This window comes from Lampetra planeri, chromosome 53, assembly GCF_965212315.1.
Source record: "Lampetra planeri chromosome 53, kcLamPlan1.2.h2, whole genome shotgun sequence".
Taxonomy (NCBI): domain Eukaryota; kingdom Metazoa; phylum Chordata; class Hyperoartia; order Petromyzontiformes; family Petromyzontidae; genus Lampetra; species Lampetra planeri.
The window spans coordinates 2,167,182-2,192,616 of NC_136159.1; the positions used below are offsets into that span (position 1 = coordinate 2,167,182).

The following is a 25,435-nucleotide window of genomic DNA, read 5'->3' on the forward strand; positions in this document are numbered from 1 at the left end:
TCGTGGTGACGTCACAGGGCTCACGTGTTTACAGTGCGGACAGTAGCGGCTGCCCGGCCGCTGTTGTTGTTCATTGTAAGTCGGTCGTGGTCATTGCCGGCGCTGTCCACAGAGCTCATTGCGACTTCTTCTGCTGCTGCTGCACCTCGCAGAGCGAGCCTCAGGTGTGTGTGTGTGTGCCCGCTGCTTAAACGAGATACCATTTTTTGTTGCGGTTGTGTAGTAATCCACCAGCACTGGGGAGACAAAGGCGGCCGGGTGTGGTTCTGACCAAACCACCCCTTTGTGTGTGTGTTGTGTGCGATCGGCCCATGAAGCCCACGATGACACGTGGGCGCGCAGAGCCGCAGGCACTCTCATCAACACGGGCCGTGGGGGTTTGTCCACTGCTGGATGATGAAGGCAGTCGGTCGTCTTGAGAGTTTAGGGATACAACTGCTTACGGGAGGAGGGGGAAAAGACGGCTCGACTGGGGGGCCATGTAACGCGACCTGTTTGACCGTATCGTCAACCACTGTTAAGTTAATTCTAGATTTGAAGCTTTCGTGACTGCAAGGAGTCATACTATTAGGGTTTTTCGGTAAAGTCAGGTAGGTAAAAATAAAAATAATAGAAATAATAATAATAGTAGAAATAAAATAATAAATCACGACGTTTCGGAGGCAACACAAGCTTCCTTCATCAGGTGTGAAAAGGCACAGTAAAATAACTACAATAACTAAAGTAACTACAATAACTAAAATAACAAGAATAACTAAAATAACTACAGTTATTTAGCTGTGCCTTTTTACACCTGATGAAGGAAGCTTGTGTTGCCTCCGAAACGTCGTGATTTATAATTTTATTTCTATTATTGTATTTTTACCTACGCGACTTTACCACTTTTAAGTTGGTTTAACACGTCGGCTTTCGCGACCAATATTAGTCATAACAAAGGTTTTTGGGTTAGATCGCGTTATTTATAAATGTGTCGTAACCCTCCACCACCCGACATGGTTTGGCCATGTTTGTTTGTTGTAGTACGGAGTTAGACTGATGGCCTTAATCTAAGTTGTCTTGTGGTTGTTGTTGTTTGATTTGCATCCCACTGGGATTTTTGCACAGCGTTGGTGCTTTTTGTGGAATATTTTGCTGTCTTTTCCTGGATTTTCTGTTTGCACTTAGTCACATAGTCACTTTAAGATGTTTCAAGTTGAGTTACAAGATTTAAGGATACAACAACAGAGTGAATTAAATAAAAGCGTGTAAAAATAAAAACGCCTCGTTATAACATCACACACCGCGGGTGGTTTTGACCCAGATGAGACTGTAAACACAGGGTTTTATTATCCAATCCATTCTGCCCTCACGGTGTGTTATGATGCGGATGGCGTGTGTGTGTGTGGGTCGACTCAGCCTCGAATGAGTACCTGGTGCGGTGTGTAAAACATCGACATTGGGGAGACAAAGGCGGTCGGGCGTGGTGCTGGCCACCCACCCCCTCGTGTGCCGTTCCGGCCTTCATAGGTGCTGCTCGCTAACAGCACTTATCCCTACAGTCTGTTAAAGGCTATACGGGGAGTGGGGGTCTTTGTCTTATGGGGTGACCTATAAGAGTTTTTTTTGGGTTAGATCACTTAAATATCTAAACGTGTCGTTAAACCCACCACCACCCGACACAGCCAACTAGTAAGGGTTGTCACGTAAACAGAACGTGGCAATTGGTCACTAGTACAGCACCACCGGTGTGTTGGAGAGCAAATCCACAACATTTACAATCGGAGTACGACGTTTCGCCAGTAATTACAACTAGCTTCATCAGGCGACAGCCAGATTTGTGAAGAAGTCCACTTGTTTCGTTCCATATATAGAGGCGTAGATGTGGTGACCACGCTTCTGCACTCTTGAGTCAACGTACATTATGCGAGCCCATTGATGTTGGCCTTCCTAACCCAAAAAAAACGCTATTATGGATGATATTGGTCGTGAAAGCCTACGTGTAAAACTGGGATGACCTAAATTTCGATGTAAAGCTTTCGTGACTGCAGGGATTCATCTTCTTGGTTCTTTCGGTAAAGTCACGTAGAAGGGAAATATTAAAATAAAAAAAATAAAACATCATAAAATACAATTGTCACGATGTTTCGGCCACAACGCAAGCAGCCGTCTTCACCTGAGGATGGCTGCTTGCGTTGTGGCCGAAACGTCGTGAGAATTGTATTTTATCTTCACCTGAGGACTGCTGCTTGCGTTGTGGCCGAAACGTTGTGAGAATTGTATTTTATCTTCACCTGAGGACGGCTGCTTGCGTTGTGGCCGAAACGTCGTGAGAATTGTATTTTATAATGTTTTATTTTTATTATTTTATTATTTCCCTTCTACGTGACTTCACCGAAAGAACCAAGAAGATGGGATGACCTAGTTAGCATATTACCTGCTCATTGTTGCTGTCGTGTGGCCGTGTCAGGAGGATGTGGAGCTGGCTGGTGGGGAAGAGGGATGCGGTGGAGAGCAAAGAGGTGCGGACGCTTCACCGCACACCCGTGTCACATCCCGGAATGGGGGCCGCGGGTGGCCTGCGGCGATTTCAGAAGAAGCATCCGCAACCCGCATTCACCGGCATGGCCACAAACCACTATCCGCTAGCCATGGGTGAAATGTGGTTCATACGCCCAACTAAAGTTAATGCCGTATATTTAATAATAATAATTAAAGCAGGGTCACATTCAGCTACAGGGCCATCGCTAGTCCCAGGTCTTTTTTTTTGCGTGGAAGTTGCTATCGCGCAAACTCGGCCTGTTTTAGTGACAATGATGTTGTTGGGGTGGAGGGGGGAAGAGATGGAAAGGGCAGGACATTGGGCAATGACAAATACGTTAACCCTTACACGTCACAAAATGAGACGCAATTGAGAGTAAAATTGTATTAATGAGGCTACTAGTGACGATAAGCACGATTGTCTACGTACGGTGCGAAAGAAGTTCAACATACATGCTGTGTGCGTCAATATTTTGGAGGGTTTATTGCATGCACATTCTATAGGACGCATTGCTATTGTTGTGGATATTTTGAAAATTTGTCTTATGCTAAGCTTCTAGAATATAGATTGAGAAGGTAAGATTGTCTCGGTGAACTCTCACTACTCGGTCCTTCAGAGCTGTAGGTATTCTTGAAAAAAATCACTGTTCAAGTGAATGTCATTTGGAGCAATGTATTGGGTGCGCGATGTATTTTTGTGGCAAATTGTTGTACTGCGTTCACAGGTACCGGAGATTGGTGATGAGCAGCCATCGAATCCATTTACTGAGCTCCAGGTTCTGGCCGGACACACAGACATCGTGCGTCTCTTGGTTCGCTTGGATGACGACAGGTAGGAAGAAAGTGAAATCGTGCCGGTGGTCTGCACAGCACGCCTGCCTCCCCTTCACAGTCCGTCATGGCTCGCACGCGCAGCAATTGTTCGTTCGTTTGTTCGTTTCTCAGTCCACTTGACCCTGGTGAGGGTCGCGGCGGCAGCGTGTTGTGTCACACGAATCCCTCTCGGCCACTTGGTTGAAGGTCAAGGTGCAGCGTTGTAATTTCTTGTTCACGCCGCTGCTAAAAGATGGGCCTCCACTAGAGCCCTTCTAGAGGGTATTTGGTACACTTTTCCATGGATGTATGTTGAACTTATTTCGCACCGTATGTCGTGAACCGTGCTAATCGGATGTCTTGGAAGAGGTTTGGTGAAGGAATTACTAAAATGGAAATAAAATAATTTTTCATTTTCTGAAACCGCTTATCGTATTGTTGATTGTAATCACTTTTGCTGAGCACAGGTCCAAAGAACCGAAACAACAAGTGGCCTGCAACAAATAACACTATTGAGGGTGTAATGTATGAGTGTGCCTTGTAAATGATGACACAAAGTAGAACCCCTTGACTGTTTCTGGTTTTTTTATTTTCTTTACAAATTTCAAACGTGCCTCTGGTGCTCATCTATGGTCTGGAATCCGGAGTTGGTGTCGTTATGGCGCAGAGAGCTTCACGCATCTCTAGATATTGGTGTTGAGTTTTGTTTTGAGTTGGAGCATGTCAGATTGTGTCGGCATGCGTTATCCAGTTGGCTATTGTGGGATGATTACATCCTCTACGACTTCCACAGGTTTGCCTCGGCGGGTGATGACTGCAGGGTCATCATATGGAACGTGAAGGTGAGTAACGATTAAGTCTGTGGGCAGGTCCCAGCTCGGACCGTGAGGCTTTCCACGATGTTTTTACCGGTGGGATGGAGTCCTTGTCTCACCATTGGTCCCCACGAAAGGCGTCGCGCTCCCTGCTGGTGATCTAGCCGAGGACCGCTCGCCACGGGGTTCGTTCGGCCTAAATATTTAAACTTTATAAATTACTCTCGTCATGTTGCCCCGCCCCATCTGACTAAACCCCTGGCCCCAAACGGGTAATAGGTGCAGCAGTTAAAAGGGCTTACCTGCTTCTTTAAGATCACCCATAATGAAGCCAGTGTGAAATTAAGCCGTATGCGTGTGTGTGTATAACGAGGCTCACGGTCATGCACACAAGGTTACGGTCACTAAAAGGGTCACGGTCACACACACACAGGTTCATAGTCACAGGTTCACAGTCACACACACACAGCTCCACAGTTACACACACACAGACTCAGGGCCAGCAACGGCCCTGGGCCACGGTCCTCTCATCGAGCCCTCTTCCCCCCGTGAGCCTGGGACCATCGCGCGGAGTCGTAAACTAGCAAGATCGTTGAGATCGCCCATCTTTAGTCAGCAGACACTTTTGCTTGTGTAACCCTGACCAGCCCCATCAGACGTTGTGTGCTCATGGTGATTTTGTTTGGCAGCGGTAGTGTACCGGTTTGCGCGCTGCTCTACGAACCCGACAACCCAAGTTCGATTCCTGCTAATGGCCAACACCAGTAACGATTATCCGAACCACTCCTGGGCCTCCCCTAGCGTGACTAGGCCTCAAATGAGTACCTGGTGTGGTGTGTGAACATCGCCACTGGGGAGACAAAGGCCGGCCTTCACAGGTGCTCGCTAACAGCACTTGCTCCAACAGTCTGTTAAGGCTATATGGGGGATCTTTGTGTTTTGGCATTGTTCACAGAGCGGGGAGAAGATGCACGTGTGTCAGGGCCACTCGCGTCCCATCACCGCCATGACTGTGCTGTCGACCGCTGTAGGTGACCCGGAAATCCACAAGCTTCAGTCGACGGTGCTCCTCACTGCTTCCTCCGACAAAACCATCATCGTATCCTGTGCCGTGCGGCGAACGCCGAGAGTTGACACAGCCAGATGTCCGTATCGTACTTGTAAGGCAGTGACTTGGATGGAGGGTTGGTGGACCATGCGGAGCTGTATTATTGTGCGGAGATGACTGAGGTTTCTCTGGGAACTTTGTTTCATCCCGTATGCAAAAATATTCGAAGACCCAAATATCCCAAGCAAGACCTGAAAAGCCTGAATATAACAATATTTGTTGGGACTTTTTATCGTATATTTTAAAACCATTTTCATCCAATGTTTTCAATCTGAGATGGCTTATTTTCGAAATTTGAACATTTGCGCAGACACATTTTGCTTGGCCTATGTTTATTGGCCCCCTGATGTGAATGTAGAACACATCTCAGGCCTGGTCAGGCTTTGATTAACCTCAGTGTCCCATCGTGCAGCTCTCTTGCGTTATGTACGCGCACACTGCTGTTTGAGAGCCTCCCAATGTCGTGCGGGGGCAGTAAGGGATATTTTACCATACAGTACTTGACAATGCTGGTCAGTGCGGGCTGGTGAAGATGGGGGGGGGGGCATTGTAGAATAATGGATTTTGTTGCACTGCCCGTAATGTCTACGATTCCCGTTTTATGCGCATGGTGGTCACTCATCCGAGCACGTCGCAGGCTTGGATGCGTACCAGCGTCGTGGTCCATATTGGCCAAGTTTGAAAAAAAATACCCGCAGATTTATCAATCGTGAAAACACGTATCATGTTTGTCCGCTGAGAAACCGAAAAGGACCCTTCTGAAAAGAGTATTGAGGCTCAGTGAGACTTTCCTGAGTAAAATTGTATGATTGTAATTGTGCTGTCTAGATTTCTATTTAAACATTTCGTGACTGCAGGGATTCATATTCTTGGTTCTTGATTATTTCCCTTCTACGTGACTTTACCGAAAGAACCAATAATATGTCCTGTCTAGCTTTATTAGGTCTAACCAGATGAGCTGCATTTCACGTGATTCATGGCGGACGTCGAGAAATGTGCTTCATTGTGACGATGATGGTCACAAGTTGTGTCCTTAACCAGCTGTGATAGATGTGGGATATCAACACGGGACAGCCTCTAAAGATTATCTCCAACTCCGAAGGATCTCTCATCTCGGTCAAGGTAAGTGCCTATTTACAGCTGGCAATGTGTTTCCCTGTGCGTACAATCATTGTCCAACCCAGTTTTTCACCAAACCTGATTCCTCACGCTCCTTCCACAGTCCAGTGGTCCGTTGCATCGATTAACTTGAGTGATAAACTGCACAATTTTTCTACCCAGAGATGCTTCCAGCACTGCGGCACTCGTGCCAAATGCTTTCCCCTGACAGTAAATTCACAGCCCAATGCTTGCCCTTAACACTTTCAATTGAATGTTAATAATTCGCAATATAGGCGTCCATCTACCTAACGTCCTCAACGAGCTGACGACTACATGCACGCGGCAACGTGTAAACATGTGCGTTGTGCGTGTTGAGTGTGTTACATTATCACACGAAAAAACACACAAAAACGTATGTGGCAAATAAATTCTTCTCAGTGGATTCAGTCACACCTTCCAACGGATGCAGCACTCCCCCACGGCACACTACTTTTCGATGCAGAATCTTAGCAGTGTCAAACCCCGCGTAGAGCCGAAACATCACCCCCGTGTTGTGGAAAACAGACCTCGTTAGGAAAACCGTGTGTAGCTGATGCATGCGTTCGACAAAAGCCGCGTTGGGCAAAAGTTTTTTCTGTATTTGTGATTTGTGTTGCCAGTGTCTGCTGGTGCTGAGAGAAGAGGCTCTCTGGCTGGCTGGCGGGAAGTACCTGCTGCTGTGGAGCCAGGATGGGAACCTGCTCTCAAAAGTGGCCACCCACCGTCAAGAAGGTGCGTCACGCTTACTCCACAAGCTCCACAGAGCTTCGTATTCTCAAATGTCTTACAAGGAAAATGTATTCTCCGGATTTATAACGCGCACTTTTTTTTTCAATTGTATAGCGAAAGTTTGGGGAGGGTGCGGTGCATCTTATAATCCGGTGTGTGGCATTTGGATGTGCACGGGGTCCAATCTACGTGCCATTCAGTCTGCCGAATGGATTAAGAACATCTACTGGGACTGGCCCCTACCGTGGGAATGTGGAATTTTCATCACTGTCTCTGAGCCACCATTACAGATGAAAACCACCCCATTGGTTGAGCCCGTTTGACTTAACTCTCTCTTTGCCATCAATTCATATTGTCGGTTCTACCTGATTTTGATTTCATAGGTCAAAAACGAAGGGAAATTTAACATTGCTTAAATTGGCATTTGTCTTAAATTATGCACACAATGGCGTATGTTCATCCGTTTTTGTACCTAGAGGTGTGAATATTCCAGTAAGTTTGAAAACACGAGATTTATGGTATGGCTATTAAACACGAGAACTACATTGTGCGTTGTGTACAATGCATAACATGCCTGCGAATTCATGACGGATGCTGCGATGCTTTTGGCAGAGGTGTCTTCGCTGATTCGCATAAAAGACTCCCTGATCGCGGCTGCAATGGGCAAATGTTTAGGTGAGTGCTCGGAGCTCTGCTCTCTTACAGCTTGAATTTGAGGCGACACATTCAGGCCACTCTGTCACCTTTGCCGAATGCCTATGGCTACGTGGATTCCCCCATGGCTGCAGCAGCGCTAACGATGGTGTACGGCAGTGCGTGGTGGGTGTCGATGAAGCAGTGCGCGTATGAGTACATGTGGCGGGTGGTAGAGCCGCGGTTCGTGCTGTGCTACGTACGTATGTATGTTGAACTAGTTTTTCACCGTACGTAGCCAACCGTGCTAATTGGAGGTGATAATCAAACTCGGCGACCCAACTTCGATTCCCGCTCATGGGAAATACTGGTGAGAATTATCTGAACCGGTCCTGTGGCCTCCTCTAGGTTGACTTGGCCTCAATTGAGTACCTGGTGGTGTAAAACATTTCTACTAGGAAGACAAAGGTGGTCGGGCAGGTGCTAGCCGCCCACCCCCTCGTGTGCCATGCCGGCCTTCATAGGTGCTCGCGAACAGCACCTGCCCCAGAAGTCTGTTAAGGCTATACGGGAGATACTTGTTTTTGTGCGAGTGTAGTAATTACTCAGGAGGCTTGACGACGGGATCGGAGGCACACTTATTTATTAACACAACTTGTATACAGTTAGCGAGTATACACAGGACCTAAGGGGTAACGTCCCCTTACTCGGCTAACAGGGAGACACAACATCTAAGCCCCGCTAACCTAAGCCCAAGTCCTCCACTAGGGAGCTAGGGGAGGCTACCTGTCCCAGCCCTGGTCAAGCTGGGATCCGACCCCCTGAGTTCCCAGACCTGCTCGTCAGTCTGGGCTCTCGGGGCCACGCCACCGGCTTGCCCTGGTCGGCCCTTATAAGGACAGCGAGCCAGGGGAGCTCCGGGGCCTATTCTAGCTGGTCTTCCGTCTTCGCTGGTTAAAGCTGATACCTCGACCTCGAGCCCTCCGGCTCACCCCCTCTTATAGTCCGCGGCCCCCCCGGGAGGGGCCCGTGGGGGATGCAGGTGCGGACGTCGGTGTGGCCACCTCCTATGTGTACGGCCCTAACCACGCCCCTTGTGTTTGTTTGCCATCCGCTCCCATACACAATTACACCTCTACATCACCCCCCCCTGTACAGCTCGCAGCCGTCCCCGGCTGCAACAAAACCAGAATAAAGGTGCATGCCTCCCCAAAACCGTGTGTGCCTCGCGTAAATTTAACAAGAACGATAACAGTCATAACAACAACAACAACAACAGGAACAGGTAGAAGAAGAAAGAGAAAAAAATAACCCGGCGCACCCTCCCGAATAAATACCCCATTCCGCAAACCCAACATATATACACGCGCTCCGGATGTCCCTCCCCCACTGTCCGCAAGGGCCCCCCAACGGCCGACCTCACAATAGTCTGCGCGTTTTGGCGCGCGTTCTCGCGGCGGGCCCGTCACAAGGGCTCGACCCGGCACGCTCAGTGGTGGTTGGTGACGGTCCGGGTGCAAGAGAGTCTGGCGTCGCTGCCGAGTGACCCCCGACCCCTCCGGGAGGGGTTGGCGGGCGTGGACCCGTCACTCCTGTTGCACCTGGAGATGGAACAGTTGACGTCATGTTAGGCGAGAGCAGCGACGTCGGGGAGTCGGCGGACCCCTCACACGTTTGGCCATGCGTGTGTGTGTGTGAACCACGGGCCGGCGCAATGAACGGTTTCAACCTTGAGGGGTGCACGTACCACCGACGCCTCCCCCATTTGACGCGAACACATTGCGGCCGTAAGACCTGTACGACCTCCACTGGCCCCCGCCACGGCCGTACCAACTTTGACGAGGTTGCCAGTGGCACCTGGGGACAGTGCAACCATGCCCTGTCCCCTGGTTTCCATTTGAACACATGTACCCGCCCCAGCCGAAGCCTCTCGTTCGCCTTCTGGCGGAGTTCAGAATTTTGCACGGCCGCTTCCCGCGCCTCAGACAATTTGCTGATGTTAAATTTAACGTGTTCGGACAAGGTAGACTTCGCCTGAGGCGCCGAGAGCTTCAGCTGGGTCGTCACAGGGGGGTTAGCCTCGCGGCCATACATTAAAAAGAAAGGGGAAAATCCGGTGGCCGCATGGGGAGCCATCCTGTAGGCCTGCAACACACCGGCTATGCGAAGGTCCCAATCTGTCTGGGATTCGGACACCTGTTGGGACAGCATAGACGTGATGGTCCGATGTAGCCGTTCCACCATCCCGTCAGTTTGAGGGTGATACGGGGAGGTCCGAATTTTTTCCGTACCCAAGAGGTCGCACACCTCGCGGAGGAGTTTTCCCGAAAAATTCTTACCCTGGTCAGTAAGCAGCCGTTCCGGAGCACCTTTGTCGAGGACATAGCCCTGGACAAAGGCCTCCGCGATGGCTGCTGCCGACTGGTTGGCCAGGGGCCAGGCCATAGGCCATCTCGTGAAGTATTCGACCCCTGTCAATAAATACCTATTCCCCCTGGGTGTAGCGGGAAATGGGCCGAGTATGTCTAGCGCAACGAGCTCGTTAACCCGGGAAACCTTTATGGACTGCAGCGGAGGGTTGGACCCCCTAGCTGGTGGCTTTCGCTGCGCGCATTGCGTGCACGACCCCAGGAGATCCCCCACGTCTTCTTGGTTCTTTCGGTAAAGTCACGTAGAAGGGAAGTAATAAAATAATAAAAATAAAACATAATCCCCCACGTCCTTTGCCATGCCCGGCCAGAAGAAATCGAGCTGGAGCGTGGCAAAGGTCTTGTGAACCCCCAAGTGCAGAAGCCGCTCATGAACAGCCCATACCACCTTACCCCTCAATGCTGCAGGCACCACGAGCTGCTGGCGGCGGGTTTTTCCGTCCCAGTGCATTAAAAGACCCTGGAACAACCCCCACGAGTCAATGTTCGCCACCCCCTGCCCAACCCCCCCTGCGCGACGGCGCAGAGCGAGGAGGGAGGTGTCCTCCATTTGGAGGCGTCCCCATTCCGCGACCGACAACCCCAGCAACGAATCCCTCCCTTCTTGCTCGATAGGACCCGAAGCCAAAGGCGCATCGGCGGCGGCCACGAGGACCGAATCGGTGGTGACGTTCGGGGGCCTACAACGCCCCGAACCCAGGAGGCAAGCGCACTCCGAAATGGGTGGCAACCGTGACAGGGCGTCAGCGTTCGTGTGGCGGACGCCCTTACGATATGTGGTGACAAAGTCGTAGTCCTGGAGAATCTCCAACCATCGAGACAACTGGCCCGATGGTTGTTGAACCCGCAGAGCGTACTGTAGGGCCGCATGATCTGTACGGACGGTGAAACGCCGACCGTACAGATATGGGCGGTACTGCTGAATGAAATAAACAATTGCCAATAATTCCCGACGGGTAACGCAGTACCGTTGTTCCGCTGGAGACAGTACCCGACTACCGTAAGCCACCACATGCTCTACGCCCCCAATGAGTTGGGACAGCACGCCCCCGATGCCCGTGTTACTTGCATCTGTATCGAGCAAGAAGGGTTGTGAGAAGTCGGGGTAATTCAACGGCGGAGCCCCCACCAGGGCATTCCGGAGGGCGTGAAAAGCAGCCTCCTCCTCCAGCCCCCAATGAAACCTGACTCCCTTGGACGTCAAGGCATGCAATGGTTTCGCGATCGTAGCGAAGTCAGCCACAAACCGTCGATAGTACGACGCGAACCCAATGAAACTCCTGACCTCTCCCACCGAGGTGGGAGTCGGCCAGGAGCTGACGCATTCTGTTTTGGCGGGATCAGTGGATATCCCCGAGCGCCCAACAATGTGACCCAAATACCGCACCGATTCGCGGAGCAAATGGCACTTCTGCGGTTTAAATTTTAAATTGGCAGCCCGCATTTTGAGAAAAACAGCACGCAGCCTCTGGAGGTGTTCCTCGAAGGATTTGCTAAAGACGATGACATCGTCCAAGTAAATTAAACACGAATCCCATTGCAAGCCTGCCAAGACCAGTTCCATTAACCGCTGAAAAGTTGCCGGCGCAGAATGTAAGCCCATCGGCAAGCGGTTAAATTGGAAGAGACCTTGCGGTGTCTGAAAAGCAGTTTTAGGTTTTGATTCGTCATCCAGAGGAAGCTGCCAGAATCCAGATAGTAAATCGAGGGTGGAAAAGAATCGCGCCCCCGCCAAGGCATCGAGCGACTCATCCATTCGAGGAAGCGGGTACGCATCTGCCACAGAAATTTTGTTCAATCGCCGAAAGTCGACACAAAACCGCAGTGAGCCGTCGTGTTTTTTCACCAAAACGATCGGTGCGCCCCACGGGCTGTTGGAAGGGGAAATGATATCGGCGGCTAGCATGTCATCAACAGCCGATTTGACATGATCCTTTTCGGCGGGACTGAGCCGAAAGGGATTCTGGCGGATTGGCGCGCTGTCACCCGTGTCAATATGGTGTCGCAGCAATTTAGTACAACCAATATCAAATTTGTGTTTACTAAAAACGTCGGCAAATTCTTTCAGGAGAACTCGCAGCTGCGCACGCTGCGTGTCGGACAGATCCACAGATCCCGCGCAAAGTGCATCCAGCCATCCGTCATCACAGTCCGAATGCGGTCGCGACGGAGGATCGGTGGTTACCTGACCCACGAGTGGTTCCTCATAGGGCGCCGGCGTTGCGTGTGCAAGCACGGTCCCTTGAGGAACCACGGCCGTTCGCGATCCTACATTAAGGACTGCAATGAAGGGGTCCCCATCCCCTTTCACCATGGTCTGAGCCGCTAGCAAATCGGGTCCATTGACCCCGGCCCGAGATGGTCCCAACAAGACCCCCCGATCCGCAACCCCTTTAGCAAACGGCCGACGCAACCTAAGAGGGACGAGCATCTGAGCCCCCGGGGGTACGCGCACAGTTTTTGTCACGAGCGCCTGCACGGTGGCAAACGCCCGACGCTCCGTGGTGGGGGAAGACAAAAATGTAACACGTCGGCCCGATGGGAGCTCGATGCACCCCTGGTCAATCAAGATACGGATGGGCATTTTGGCCAAGAAATCCGTCCCCAACAGGCACGGAACCGCGAGTGAGGAGGAAACCAAAACAGGCCCGGATAATTTAATGTCTCCAATGCAAATTTTGGCGCGGATTTGCCCAATAATGCCCAGCGAGCCCCCGTTAGCAGCATAGCATGGCACGTCAACAGGGAGCAAGGGACGACTTTGAACGGGAAGGATGTTATAAATCAAATCAGATATAATGGTCGCCGATGCCCCTGTGTCAATTAAAATCCGCACCTCTACCCCATCAATATGACCGACCACAACCGATGATCCCGCCGACGCAGCAACGACACGATGGGCGAGCTCCGACCACTGACCCGGTTGGAGCGCTCGCCGCATTTCAGAACAATCGCGCGCGATGGGCGGCGATTTTCGAACCCTGTTCAGTTGAGCGCGTGAGTGTGTGTCGGATGTGTGCATGGGCCAAACGTGTGAGGTGCCACGACTCGCCGTATTTCTCTGCTGGAGCTTGGGTGGAGACGGCGTGGCGTCCTGACGAGGTGTCGCTCCGCGCTGACGGGGAGCCCGGCATCCTGACGCAACGTGGCCTTGCAGGCCACAGTTGTAGCAACGTGTGAGCGCCCCAGATGGCCTGGGCTGCTCCTGGCGGCTCGGTCCATTCCGAGCCTGCGGTGCCGCCGATCTCCATTCCCCCCGCCGCTCCACCCCGCAGACCTCCTCTGATGGGAGGGCGGTGGCCGCCATGGCATGGCCGGCCACCCCCTTGGCAGCCTTGCGACGCAGGGACCGCAAGCCCCCGTGGATGTGGCGCGCGACCAGCAGGGACGACATCTCTCCGTCGTCTTGAGCCAAGACGGCGATGTCCAGCTCATCGGCGAGTAGCAGCAGCTTTTCAGCCACCATGGCGTCCACTCCCTCCTCGTCCATCCGCGGGAAAGCTGCCTTTGCCAGGGCCAGGAGAGCCGTTCGGAAGGCCAGGGGCGATTCGTTGGCGCCCCGATGCCGATCGTGGAACAGCTGCCTGCAGTCCGAAGGCGGCCCATAGACGGCTGACAGCAGCTGCAGCGCCAGGTGCAGCGTGGCGCGCTTTTCCTTAGGCGCCGAGGTGAGGGTAGCCAGGGCGTCGTCGTCCAGCATCGCCGGCAGCGCGCATAGTGCCTCGGCGTCCGTCCAGTTCGCCATCTCTTGATGAGCGATGAACCGCCTTTTGAAGCCACCCCAATCTCCAGCCGCTCCCACGAACTCCTTGAGAGGCGGCAGTCGCTGTTGTAAGGCGACGTCCGTGGCTGCGGATCTCGCTCCCTCGTTCCCAGCCGACGTTACAGTGTGGGCGGGCTGTGAGCATGGCATCGCCGGTCGCTCCGTTGTTGACGCGCTGGCCGGCGTTGATGATGTCACGGCTCGTGCTTGGCCCTCAGCAGTCACCTGACGCAGGCCGGCCCCGCCCTCTGCTCGCACTGTAGTGATGGCGGGAAATTTAACTGCGAGCCGCGTCGGGGTGGCGGGAAATGCCGGCGTGCGTCGGCTGCTGCCGTCTTCCCGCGCAGCCCCTCCAGCTCCCAGCCGCGTGATCTCCTCCAACACGGCGGCCGCGGCGTAGAGCAGCTCCGCCAGGCGGGAGTGAGCCAGCCGAAGTCCCTCGGCCGACGCATCCCCCCCCTCCTGTCGTAGCGGCGCGGGTGTACTCGGCCCCGGCTGCTCCGATCCGACCTCGGCCATCTCTGGTGGTGATTCGGCCGCGGTGTCCTCCCTCTCCGACTCCCTGGTACGTGTCGTCCCTCGTGTGTCCATCTTTGGACGTTTTACTTCTGACACCAGATGTAGTAATTACTCAGGAGGCTTGACGACGGGATCGGAGGCACACTTATTTATTAACACAACTTGTATACAGTTAGCGAGTATACACAGGACCTAAGGGGTAACGTCCCCTTACTCGGCTAACAGGGAGACACAACATCTAAGCCCCGCTAACCTAAGCCCAAGTCCTCCACTAGGGAGCTAGGGGAGGCTACCTGTCCCAGCCCTGGTCAAGCTGGGATCCGACCCCCTGAGTTCCCAGACCTGCTCGTCAGTCTGGGCTCTCGGGGCCACGCCACCGGCTTGCCCTGGTCGGCCCTTATAAGGACAGCGAGCCAGGGGAGCTCCGGGGCCTATTCTAGCTGGTCTTCCGTCTTCGCTGGTTAAAGCTGATACCTCGACCTCGAGCCCTCCGGCTCACCCCCTCTTATAGTCCGCGGCCCCCCCGGGAGGGGCCCGTGGGGGATGCAGGTGCGGACGTCGGTGTGGCCACCTCCTATGTGTACGGCCCTAACCACGCCCCTTGTGTTTGTTTGCCATCCGCTCCCATACACAATTACACCTCTACACGAGTATAAATGGTGGGGAGTGGTGACATGGTTAGCACACTGCACTACAAACCCGATTTGCGGCCACGACATCAGTGATGATTATCCGTACCAGTCCTGAGCTTCCCCTAGATTCACTCCGCCTTAAATGAGTATCTTGTACATTGTGTAAACATCACCACTGGAGGGAAGGATTCAGCTCACGCCGTGTTCAGCAAAGGTCTTTTTATTAGATAATCCACAGGTAACGTCCCTGGTCATACGGCAGGTAACACACGCTTCAGCACGAAGGCGACCGAGGATGGTGCTCGCAACACCACCCACCACGTCCTGTGCCGTGCCGGTCTTCATAGGTGCTCGCTAACAGCACTTGCCCCAACAGCCTATCCTTGGTAGGCTGCATGAGGATCTTTGGCTTTGCATGTCGGTGGCTAAGGCGCTAGCGCGTGACTTTTGGTCGGTGTGAACTCACTCTCATGTTGGCCGGCTGCTGTCACTTTGTTTTTGCAGGTGATGGCATATTTAAATTATTATTTGATTTTGGTTTGTGTCATTTTAATGTTGAACAAAAGTTTACATTGCAAGTTTTTGCCTGTCAACTGAGCTGCCGTATTAAGGGAAACAACCAAAGCTGTCGGTTTATACCTCGTTCACCAACAAGGGACCAGTGTCATCTCCAATTTGCACAGCATTCTGGGAAGAAAGTGTCTTTAATTTTCTAAATACATAAAAAACAACATTCAGTTAAAGGGAGCTGCAAAGCTCAGCACATCCAGTGCAGGCCTACAAACGCATTAAAGGGGAAAAAAGCGGTAAGTGTACTCGATTGGCTAAATTAACTAAAGTGTTGTTCATGTCAAAGTTCTGAGTGTGCACCACTGAGCATTAGAGTACGAAGGTTCCTTTTGCGATCTAATCTAGCGTTTACGACAAACTGGATTCTCTAATCCAGGTCCCCACCTATCTGACTGTACATAGGCATTCGGGCCTTGTGTGGAAAGTAAACAGATCAGGCATTCTGCGTATCATAATGGTAGGTAATTGGACGTTGAACTTGGGGTCTTGCTTAAGGTAGAATTACGACAGCACATTTGCGTTGGCCACTTGAATTGACTGCTGCATTACGGGATACGTATACGTGTGCGCGTGTGAGATCGTCATGAACACAAGCACGGACTTAAAGTGCTGCGGTTGGCTGCCGTTCTTTGCCCCTCGCAGTTCTGTACGGCCTGGAGTACGGCAAGGAAGCCCCCCACCAGAGGCAACTCCAGCAGCTGAAGGCACTGACGGTCCACGCGGAACACGTTCACAGCCTGCTGAGCCTGCAGGGTGAGCAATCGAGAGGCGACCGGCTGCCCAGTCGCCACTCGGCTTTGTCTTTGTCTTCAATGGATACCCACCTGACGTTTGCACCGTAGAACAACAGCAACTCGCAGTGCAGTTTGGATTCGCAAAGTGTCTAAATGTTGACTGCGTCTTCAAAAAAGCGTCGGGCGACATGAGCCTCAAGATAATTTAACGAGAAGAGGCTGTTTTTTTTACGTCTGGTGCGGAGGGCATCAGGAGCCTGATGTATAGTTCTCGTTCGTCGTGATATCTATCTTGCAGGGTAGCACGATGGGTAACGTACCGGTTGGCATACTCGCTCGCCACCGGGCCAGTTGGCCTCTAGTTCAACGCATGCTGCTTCTGAAGTGAGAGTTGAGACCGGCTTTACTTTTTGCAAGATGAGTTATGCACTTTTAAATCTAGATTGAAAACTAATTTCTTTCGAAATGTTTTTTTAGTTTGTTGTCCTTCCCCATCACCTCCGATTAGCACGGTTGGCTACGTATGGTGCGAAAGAAGTTCAACATACACACATATATACAAGATGCACATTGCTTGAGCGGAAACAAAATCGGTGAACCTTTGATGTCAAGTCCTGGCTCCTTGGTATAGGCTAGGAAAACACAATCATCAAAATTGAGGAATGGATATACACATTATTTTGAATAGACAAACGTCATTAATTAAAATATAGCTAAATACAACCAGCAAAACGGCGAGTATTGTGCAAGTTAGACGACAACGTTGAAAAGCCGTCACCATTATTAAACATAAGTCCTGTAGGCAGTTGCATACAGTTTGAAAAAGGTGAAATTTACCCTCCCTTCACACTAATTAACATCTAAAACTAAAGGAAAATACCGTTAAGACACTTTATTCAAGTGGCCACTGGCCCACACCGAAAGGGCTGTGATGGCGGTGAGAGTTGTGACATTGAGGCGGCGTTGTGCGTGCAGGCGGCTGGTTTGCGAGCGGCTCCCTGGACGGCGAGCTCATCCTGTGGAACTCTGGCAACCTGGCGGAGCATCGCAAGGTGGCGCTGCACGCACCCATCAGCCCGCAGCTCCAGAAGTCGCACTGCTCCCAAGCCTACCCGTGCAGCATCGCCCACCTATCAACCGACTCGCAGGTACGTTGCACTTCTCTCGCACCGTACGCAGTCGTCCGTGATGCCTAGGAAAAGCCGCGAGATGAAAGTGCTGGCGCGCAAGGCCCTCTGCCAGAGGAAGTTCCGGAGAGTTATTTGGAGTTTAATTTGGAGCTTTCGTGACTGCAGGAATTACTCTTTGGTTCTTTCGGTAAAGTCACGTATAAAGATAAAATAATAAATTACAAAATTAAATACTAATACGTCGTATGCTAGTATTTAATTTATTATTTTATCTTTATACGTGACTTTACCGAAAGAACCAAAGAGTAGTTATTTGGAGCCTAGCTACATTATGTTTTGAACAGGTTGGAGTAACCCCACGTACGGCACCATCCCAAAATAGTAGAAAATTTGGTGTATAGTACGATGACGTCATGAGGCTTTAACATTGTATATTTTTCACAGGACTCCTTCACATTTATGGAATTGAGTTGAAATAAAAAAAGATATAGGTACCTTGCATCTTCATAAATATCTCATCCAGCAGCTGTTTATTGACACTCCGTAATTACCGTTTATACGAACATTAACGGAGTTCACAGAGCAAAATGTCTAGGGTGTTAACAAGTGTGCCAAAACAATTAATCGGAAGAGAAAGGTGATGCTATGGACAGCTTCGGAGAAAATTAATGCAGTGGTGAGGCATGACGGCCGCCGTAGCAGCGTTCCAACTGTGCCTCACGTTTTGCTCTGCGTCTCGGCCGGTAGTGTGTGTTCGCGGCAGTTGGGTCGGGAATCTGCGTGTACGATCTGACGTCGCAAAGACTGGTCGCCTGCCAAAGGAATGCTCACAACTCGCAGGTGCTGCAAGTCGTCAAGCTGCAGAAGAGGTACAAACGCGCTGCGGGGGTGCCCACGCACCGCTCTCCGATGGCGGTCGTGGTCTTGACGAGCATCGTCTGCTGGGACATTTAAATCGCGTTTTGTATCTTCATGTTGATTGAGACGGTTCTATAACATCGCTTGCTCGTTCAAACATTGGGGATAAAATGCCATGTGCTGAGCACAGGCCCCGAAGGTCCAAGAAATCATACGGCCAGAAATAAACAGCGCTGTCAAAAGTTGTTACAGTGCTTGAAAGTGAGCAATATTATAAGGGATTTGAAGTTTTCGTGACTGCAAGGATTCGTACTCTTTGTTTTTTTCGGTAAAGTCACGTAGGTAAATGCTGACGGAGGCTGCTTGTGTTGCTTCCAAAACGTCGTGATTTAATTAAATTTATTTTAATTTTTTACCTACTTGACTTTACCGAAAAAATCAAAGAGTATAAGATTATAAGGGCTTTCGGAAAAGCGATGATGGGAGGGAATTCCAAAGTGGAGCAGTGACAAGGAAGATGCAGAAAGAGAAGTGTTGTGACCTGCGGTGTGGTGGTTGAACGCAGTGTGTATGTATGTTGAACTTCTTTCGCACTGTACGTAGCCAACCGTGCTAATCGGGAGAAAGGACAACAAACAATGTAAACAAACGATTCTGAATAAATTCGTTTTCAATCTAGATTTATAAGGGCATAGCTCCATTGGCTTGCTAATATCGGAAGGAAGTATGGATGACACGGGACAGATTCGCTCGCAAACAGCACTTGCCCCAACAGTCTTGTGGAGGCTGCACGGAGGGGGATGATTGCTTTGCTTGCGGTCGTGTGGCTGTTCCTATAGTGGCCTGCTGGTGAGTTGCTCTGAAGACGGCACCACGCGCATTTGGAAGCTCCACTCACCGGCTGCGACGCAACGTGGGTGATGCTGTCGGTGCCGTCGGTGCCCATCTCACACACGCCAACCCAGTGCTCAACCCGTAAACACGGCGAGCTTCCTCCGAGTTGCTCTTCCCGTGACCTGCACACCCCGTTATCCGCATTCACGAATGGATCCGCAGATTCTCATTCACGCAATGATATATTTTTGTCGGCACGTATTATTAATAATGTATGGATGCGAGCAGTTGTTGTGTTTACAGGGTGCTTAAAAAATGTTAACACTTCTGAGAATTTGCAACAATACCATAAGAAATGTGCCTCTGGCCTCTGGAGGCACAATAAAACATTTTTTAAGCACCCTGTATTATATAACCGGTCGTTGGTAAAATTAAAAGGAAATGGCATTTCCGGTGCTGGCATGTTCTGCATTGCACGTGGCCTTCACGAGCTGCCTTCTCTCCCTGTTTTCTTCGCTGCCCGGTCCATGTGGAACCAGTTCCGCGCAGGAGGACGGCATCTGAGCGGTGGTCGCTGGGGCTCGTTGGGGACCTCATTGGCCACTCCGGCGCCCTGCAGGTGAGAGAGGGACACCCTCCATGCAGCCTGACACGTGCCATTTCCATTCAATATATAACTGCTTGTGGATTGACAATTAATATTACTGCTGCTACGTATGTTTACGCAAGAAAGCCTCACTGAGTCAACTCTTTTTTAGAAGGGTCCCGCCAAGTTTTCCGCAGTAGGGGGCGATGCTGCTGTGTGTAATCACAATTGAATAATTTGGAGGTCATTTTTCAGCATTTGGATGTTTGGCCAATACCAGTGACATTGTTTTTTTTTTAAAGAAAAGATCATTTCCATTTTTCTTCCCACCTTTTCCTTTCTCTCTCCCACGCACTTGACCGATCCCATTCTTACCCATGTCCCCCCCCCCTCCTATCTAGGCCACTGGCCCACCTGCCCCCCACCCTAGCCCCACTCATGACACTTAAAACAAAAATTCTCGTTGTGTACAGTATTTGTTTTGTCACCAAAATGTGGTACCAGCTCCCCGCTCATTCCAAATTTATCCTGCACCATGTCCATGCCACAGCCTGTGCCCCCTTTTTTTACCTCCCCCCTCACTCCGAAAAGCCTTGGTGGTATGATCAACAGGTTGAGAACTTCTGTCTTGCCATCTTCATCAGCAACTTCCCTCCGAATTCACAGCCCCCCCTCCACACACACTCCCTATCCATTTCCCATGCGGGCTCCATCTCCTCGCCTTGATGACGCCAACTGTCACTCTCCATTTCCGCTGCCCCTGCACCTGTTTCTCTTCTTCTGCCTCTGTGGGGGCCCCTTTACCCTCTTCAATCAATAAGTCGGCCCCTCCTCCCTCCCCCATACGGGCTGTGCGTTCACACCACTGGTTCGTATAAAATTGCCGTGCGATATTTAGCCAGATTTTTGTGACGATCTTAGCCCGTCGACTCGATTCCGGTTTGCCGCTCGGTAATTCCTGCGGGGTGTTGCCGCAGTGTGCTTATTGGCTGCGTGGTATCTGCCAAGTACCATTGATTGTTCTGTGCTAGCTTTGGCTGTCGTGTGGTGGCTTCACAGGGTAGACGCATGTGGTGAGGTTCACACGTGAAAAACTGGAAGAACGTAAATACTTGCAAGCATGTGAATTGGACCCCAGATGTAAAATAACCCACAAATTAAGTGTTTTAAAAATGGTAACTGCACCTACAAAACATAATTTTCACACATCAACCATTGAAAGTGTGTTTTGCTTTTGTAACGAACAACTTGTTTGTCCACTTTATAGCAATGTTCCATATTTTGTTTCTCCTGGGGAGCATTGTATAAGTGCAATACGATCAATGTTTGACCTTGACCTTCAGCATTACACATTCTCTCCATTCAATTTGGGTGAAGTTCTATGAAGTTGAAAGTATTTGCAGAATTTTCATTGTACTGAAGCTGCAGTCTGAGCCTCATAAAACAAAAAACCCGCCAGGCACGGAATCGTAACGTTCAGAGTGTAGAGCACCGATATACGCGTGAGGGTTTAACAGTCGAGAGGGACGAGATGCACAGCCGGGTGGACTTGGAGAACCCACAAGCAGAGTTGGGTCGACTTGAAAACCCACGGCGGAGTAGGCAGGTGGAGACGCAGGCGGTGGGGGCTATGCGCCCTCTCTCGTGTCTCCAGCAGCACCGACCGACTCTGTAGACCGCGGCAGGAGAGGGGCGCCAGTTTGCCGAGCCTCAACACTTGGAAACGAAAGCCGGGGGGCGGCGCTGCGCTCTGGGGATTCGTCAGCACGGCAGAGGTCGCAAACGGGTTTTGATTCCTTACCCGTACCCGGCCGTACCAGGGTCGCAAGCGGGTACCCGTACCCTACCCGATACCCGGCTACCCGTACCCGGCCGGGTATCAGGTAGGGTACGGGTACGGGTACCCGATTGCGACCTCTGGCATGAAGCCATGTTGCAGGCGCGGGTGGGTTGATTCTAGGAACTTGAATTGTGAGAAGAGACAAGACGTTGGGAAATGAGTGACAAACGGTTACTCACCAGTGACTCACGGCCTACGCGTACCCGGCCGCACCAGGGTCACAAACGGCTAACCGTACCCGTACCCGGCTGGGTACGGGTAGCCGGGTATCAGGTAGGTTACGGGTATCGGGTACCCGGTTGCGACCTCTGCAGCACGGATATTGCAGTGCGACGCACGTCGTGCCCGCAGGCTGCACATTTGGCTAGGCTCCGGTTTCGGTGCCGCTGTGGCACCGCTGTCCGCCGCTGCGCTTTGCTTGCGCGTGGCGCGCCGCTCGTTTGACGAGGCCGTCTGTTTCTGGTCACCTCCCGCCGGCAGATGCTGCTCGACTTTGAGAAGCACGGCTTGGCGAGCTGCTCGACGGATCAGCTGATTATCGTGTGGAAGGAAGGAGAGCGGGCGTCCCTCTACAGGAACTCTCTCGCACGCAATCTGAATCGGCACTATCAGCAGACCTGCAAGTCTGAGACCACCTCGTTTGATGACCAGAACATTTTCTAGCACGTGAAGAGTGCCCCTCTTTAAATGGTGGTGGTTGTGGCGTCACACACGAGAGAATGAGTGGATAACAAGCGTGCTCGGTTAGATTTTACCGACCGATCCTCAAGCAGTGTTTACATATCACGAGAACCGTATGTTTTCACAAATGTCGTCCATCGCATCGGCAAATCTGGGGCATTCTCCACTAACCTGTCGGTGCACGTGAGGTCCGAGGTCCTCGCTACGTATCTCCAGGGAAGATATACAGTTCTAAAAACATCGTGAGGCTGACAATGTCATGGACTGGAGTAATTCCCAGTGCTCGTGGGGGATGACGTCACGTGAGTACGTGGGAGCTTCCCTGGTGGTCCGCAACGTCACAGACCGGAGAACGTTTTTGCCGTTCACTTCATCTCTCCCTTTCCTCCGTGAACCCGCCGCATGTTGTTGAGAAACTGCGTGATAATTTGGTTTTATTGCTGCTTTTAAACACGAAGGTGTACGCAATGATTACGTTGTGCAGCAGCTACGCCTGCTGTGAGAATTTCGTACACGACGTCCTGATAATGTGGCAGACACGGCACGTGCTGCCGCCACCCTGTCCGTACACCTATACCGTGGGTGCCGTTCGCGTTTTCGAATGTGTTTTTTAACAATTCTTGCTGTAAATGTGTTTATTCGTCCGTGGCGGTGTTTTCCTCCCACCCCCCTCCCACCGCGTGGTTGTCAACGGTTCCCGCCAAGTCTGTTCCACGGTAGTTGCATCTCAGATTTGACAAGCGGGGCTTTTAGCGGATCTGCCAGAGAGCCACCACAGTTTCTCCAACCAATCATTTGGTTGTGCTGTGCTCCACACTGGTGAGGAACCCATGGAGCTGGGGAAGCACATGTGCATTAAGACATTATTATTGCTACTACACTCCAGCCCCAGTCTCGTGAGATTGACAGATCTTACTTTTTACCCTCTGAATATTGATGGTGCCTTAGCATGGCTCTGAGACCCATGGACAAGGGAGGCACATTGTTGTTACCGTGTTTACAGTATTATTGTAACTACGTTGTTCTCCGTGTGTACACACGTGCATTTTGTGCTGCGATGTTTCTCCACTGCCCCCTTGTCCCATCTGCTCACATCTCTCTCAATATGCTGACTCTGTGTCGCTGCTACTTTTTACCAAATGACACCTCACTGTTTAACTATTCCCGGATCACTTGACGAGCCAATAGCTGGGGAGCTCCACCTACAAACATTGTGGACATATGCAGTCATTGATTTTTTTTGGGGTGGGCCATACAATGATCTTGCTACATTTATGTCGTTAAAAGCCTCGTCCACCCGACATTGGCAAACATGAATTTGTCCAAGTCATTGTGGCCCAACCCGAAAATCTGTTTTTATTAACAGTAATGGCTGCGAAAACCTACTACCTATTAAATAGTGATGTTTATTTTTATATACGTACAAGACCCCGTCTGCCTTAACGTTGGAGAGGTGAATTGAGCTGAGCAAAGAGACACGGCCCTTACCACGCCTGCTGCATGGCTGGCGGGGTGAGAAGAAGCTCCAACAGTCTCTGCTTGTTGACGTGTCCCGTATCTACAATAGGATACCATTTGGATTTGTACGATACGATGGACAACGGTCGAGAATGATAACGGAGTGGCAGCCAAGGAATGGAACGTGTCTTGAGGGGGTGTCCACGGTGGAGATGGAGCGACTTCCATCGGCTCTTGTGCATTTACAAGGCGGGATTAATACATCGCAGGTTTGAGAGAGACGGTGGTGGCTTGGGGAGGTCTTTATCGAGCAGCGGATTGAGCGTGGCTGATGATAGCTTGTTAGTACGTCTGAAGACGCAGTACAGAGTCGAAGGGGTTTCGATACGAACTGGGGTTTCACCCACGTGGTGAACGAGACCAAGTCGTGTCCTCGTGACACTGGCTCAACGACACCCACACGCCAGAGTCGGCAGGTTTTAAATTACCCTCGCCCAGAATGTGCATCTATCCCTGTTTGTCTTCGTGGACGTTCAGGGGGCTTTTTTCCAGCCGGCATGTATGTTTGTTTTTTTTGTTCAACTTTGCCTATAAATCTCTTCCCCTACATTCAGTGGTTTGCCTGCCAGGTGCCAATACGTTTGTGTTTGTTTCCCTTTCAAGAACGTCCACGCAGCATGCATTGATTATTTTGTCGGGCGAATGTTGAGTCGATGGCAAGTTACGATCGTGTATTTACAGAGTGGCCGATTTTACTTTCTCTGAAGTCTTGCAGTTTGGAGATATTTTTTGTGCGCCAGAATGCGTTTTAAGTCGGACTTGAAGCACGAAGATTATTTATTGGCAAACGTTGAATGGGCACTGGATGGATACAGTTTTTGAGGTTGATTTAAATTACATTTTAAGAACGGGTCTATTGAATGTTTTAATATACAATGTTATGTTTCTTGTTTTAAATATGGTAAAGCTATTTCCAAATCGATAAACACTGATATGTTAAAGTAACGATGTTATTATTGTTGTTGAATTTTGTGCTTGCCATTCTGGGAAGTTTGTGTTTCATGGTAGTAATAATGCGTCACCCTTGTGTGGAGCGGTTAATGTGGTGCAATATTGTTGGAATGCCGTTGCAGTGTCGATGGAATGTTCTTGTTGAATAAAGTATTTTTATTTAGTGAAATGTAGACACTGAAAAACTCTGCACGGTCTTTGTTTTCATCAACACACATTGGTCAATCTTGATTTGAAGCTTTCGTGACTGCAGGAATCCATACTCTTTGATTCTTTCGGTAAAGTCACGTAGGTAGAAAAATAAAACAAAATAAAAAAAATAATATATCACGTTTCGATGGCAAAACAAGAGGTCGTCCTCGGGCAGAAACGACCGCTTGTGTTGCGATCGAAACGTCGTGATGTATTATTTTGTTTTATTTTTCTACCTACGTGACTTTACCGAAAGAACCAAAGAGTACACATTGGTCAGTTTCACTGGGTAAAAATAAATTCACATTTGAGTCTGTTCATCCACGTGCCCTCCTGGACCATTGACCTACAGCAGCAGCAGCAGCTTCAGCAATCTCTTTGCTGGTTTTGTGTTTCTGAGTCTCATCAGCAGTGTGTGGCCTGTTATGCGAATGCCGATGACT

General features: G+C 50.6%; 1 protein-coding gene across 1 annotated transcript; it reads left to right on the top strand.

Moving 5' to 3' along the window:
• The first annotated feature begins 44 nt into the window (after positions 1 to 44).
• Positions 45 to 24,990, top strand: WDR41 (WD repeat domain 41). The gene is made up of 14 exons (XM_078617216.1): positions 45 to 164; positions 2,447 to 2,498; positions 3,243 to 3,349; positions 4,124 to 4,172; positions 5,101 to 5,244; positions 6,304 to 6,375; positions 7,014 to 7,125; positions 7,735 to 7,797; positions 16,311 to 16,421; positions 17,378 to 17,550; positions 18,280 to 18,401; positions 19,230 to 19,303; positions 19,764 to 19,843; positions 22,131 to 24,990. Exons 2-14 carry the CDS (start codon positions 2,451 to 2,453, stop codon positions 22,311 to 22,313), a joined length of 1,338 nt encoding a protein of 445 aa, XP_078473342.1. The 5' UTR covers positions 45 to 164; positions 2,447 to 2,450; the 3' UTR covers positions 22,314 to 24,990.
• Positions 24,991 to 25,435: the final 445 nt, after the last annotated feature.

Coding starts and splice junctions, on each gene's coding strand:
- WDR41 (XM_078617216.1), top strand. CDS start 2,451: ATGTGGAGCTGGCTGGTGGGGAAGAGGGATGCGGTGGAGAGCAAAGAG. Junction 7,798..16,310: donor TGCAATGGGCAAATGTTTAG/GTGAGTGCTCGG, acceptor TGCCCCTCGCAG/TTCTGTACGGCCTGGAGTAC. Junction 17,551..18,279: donor ACCTATCAACCGACTCGCAG/GTACGTTGCACT, acceptor CTCGGCCGGTAG/TGTGTGTTCGCGGCAGTTGG.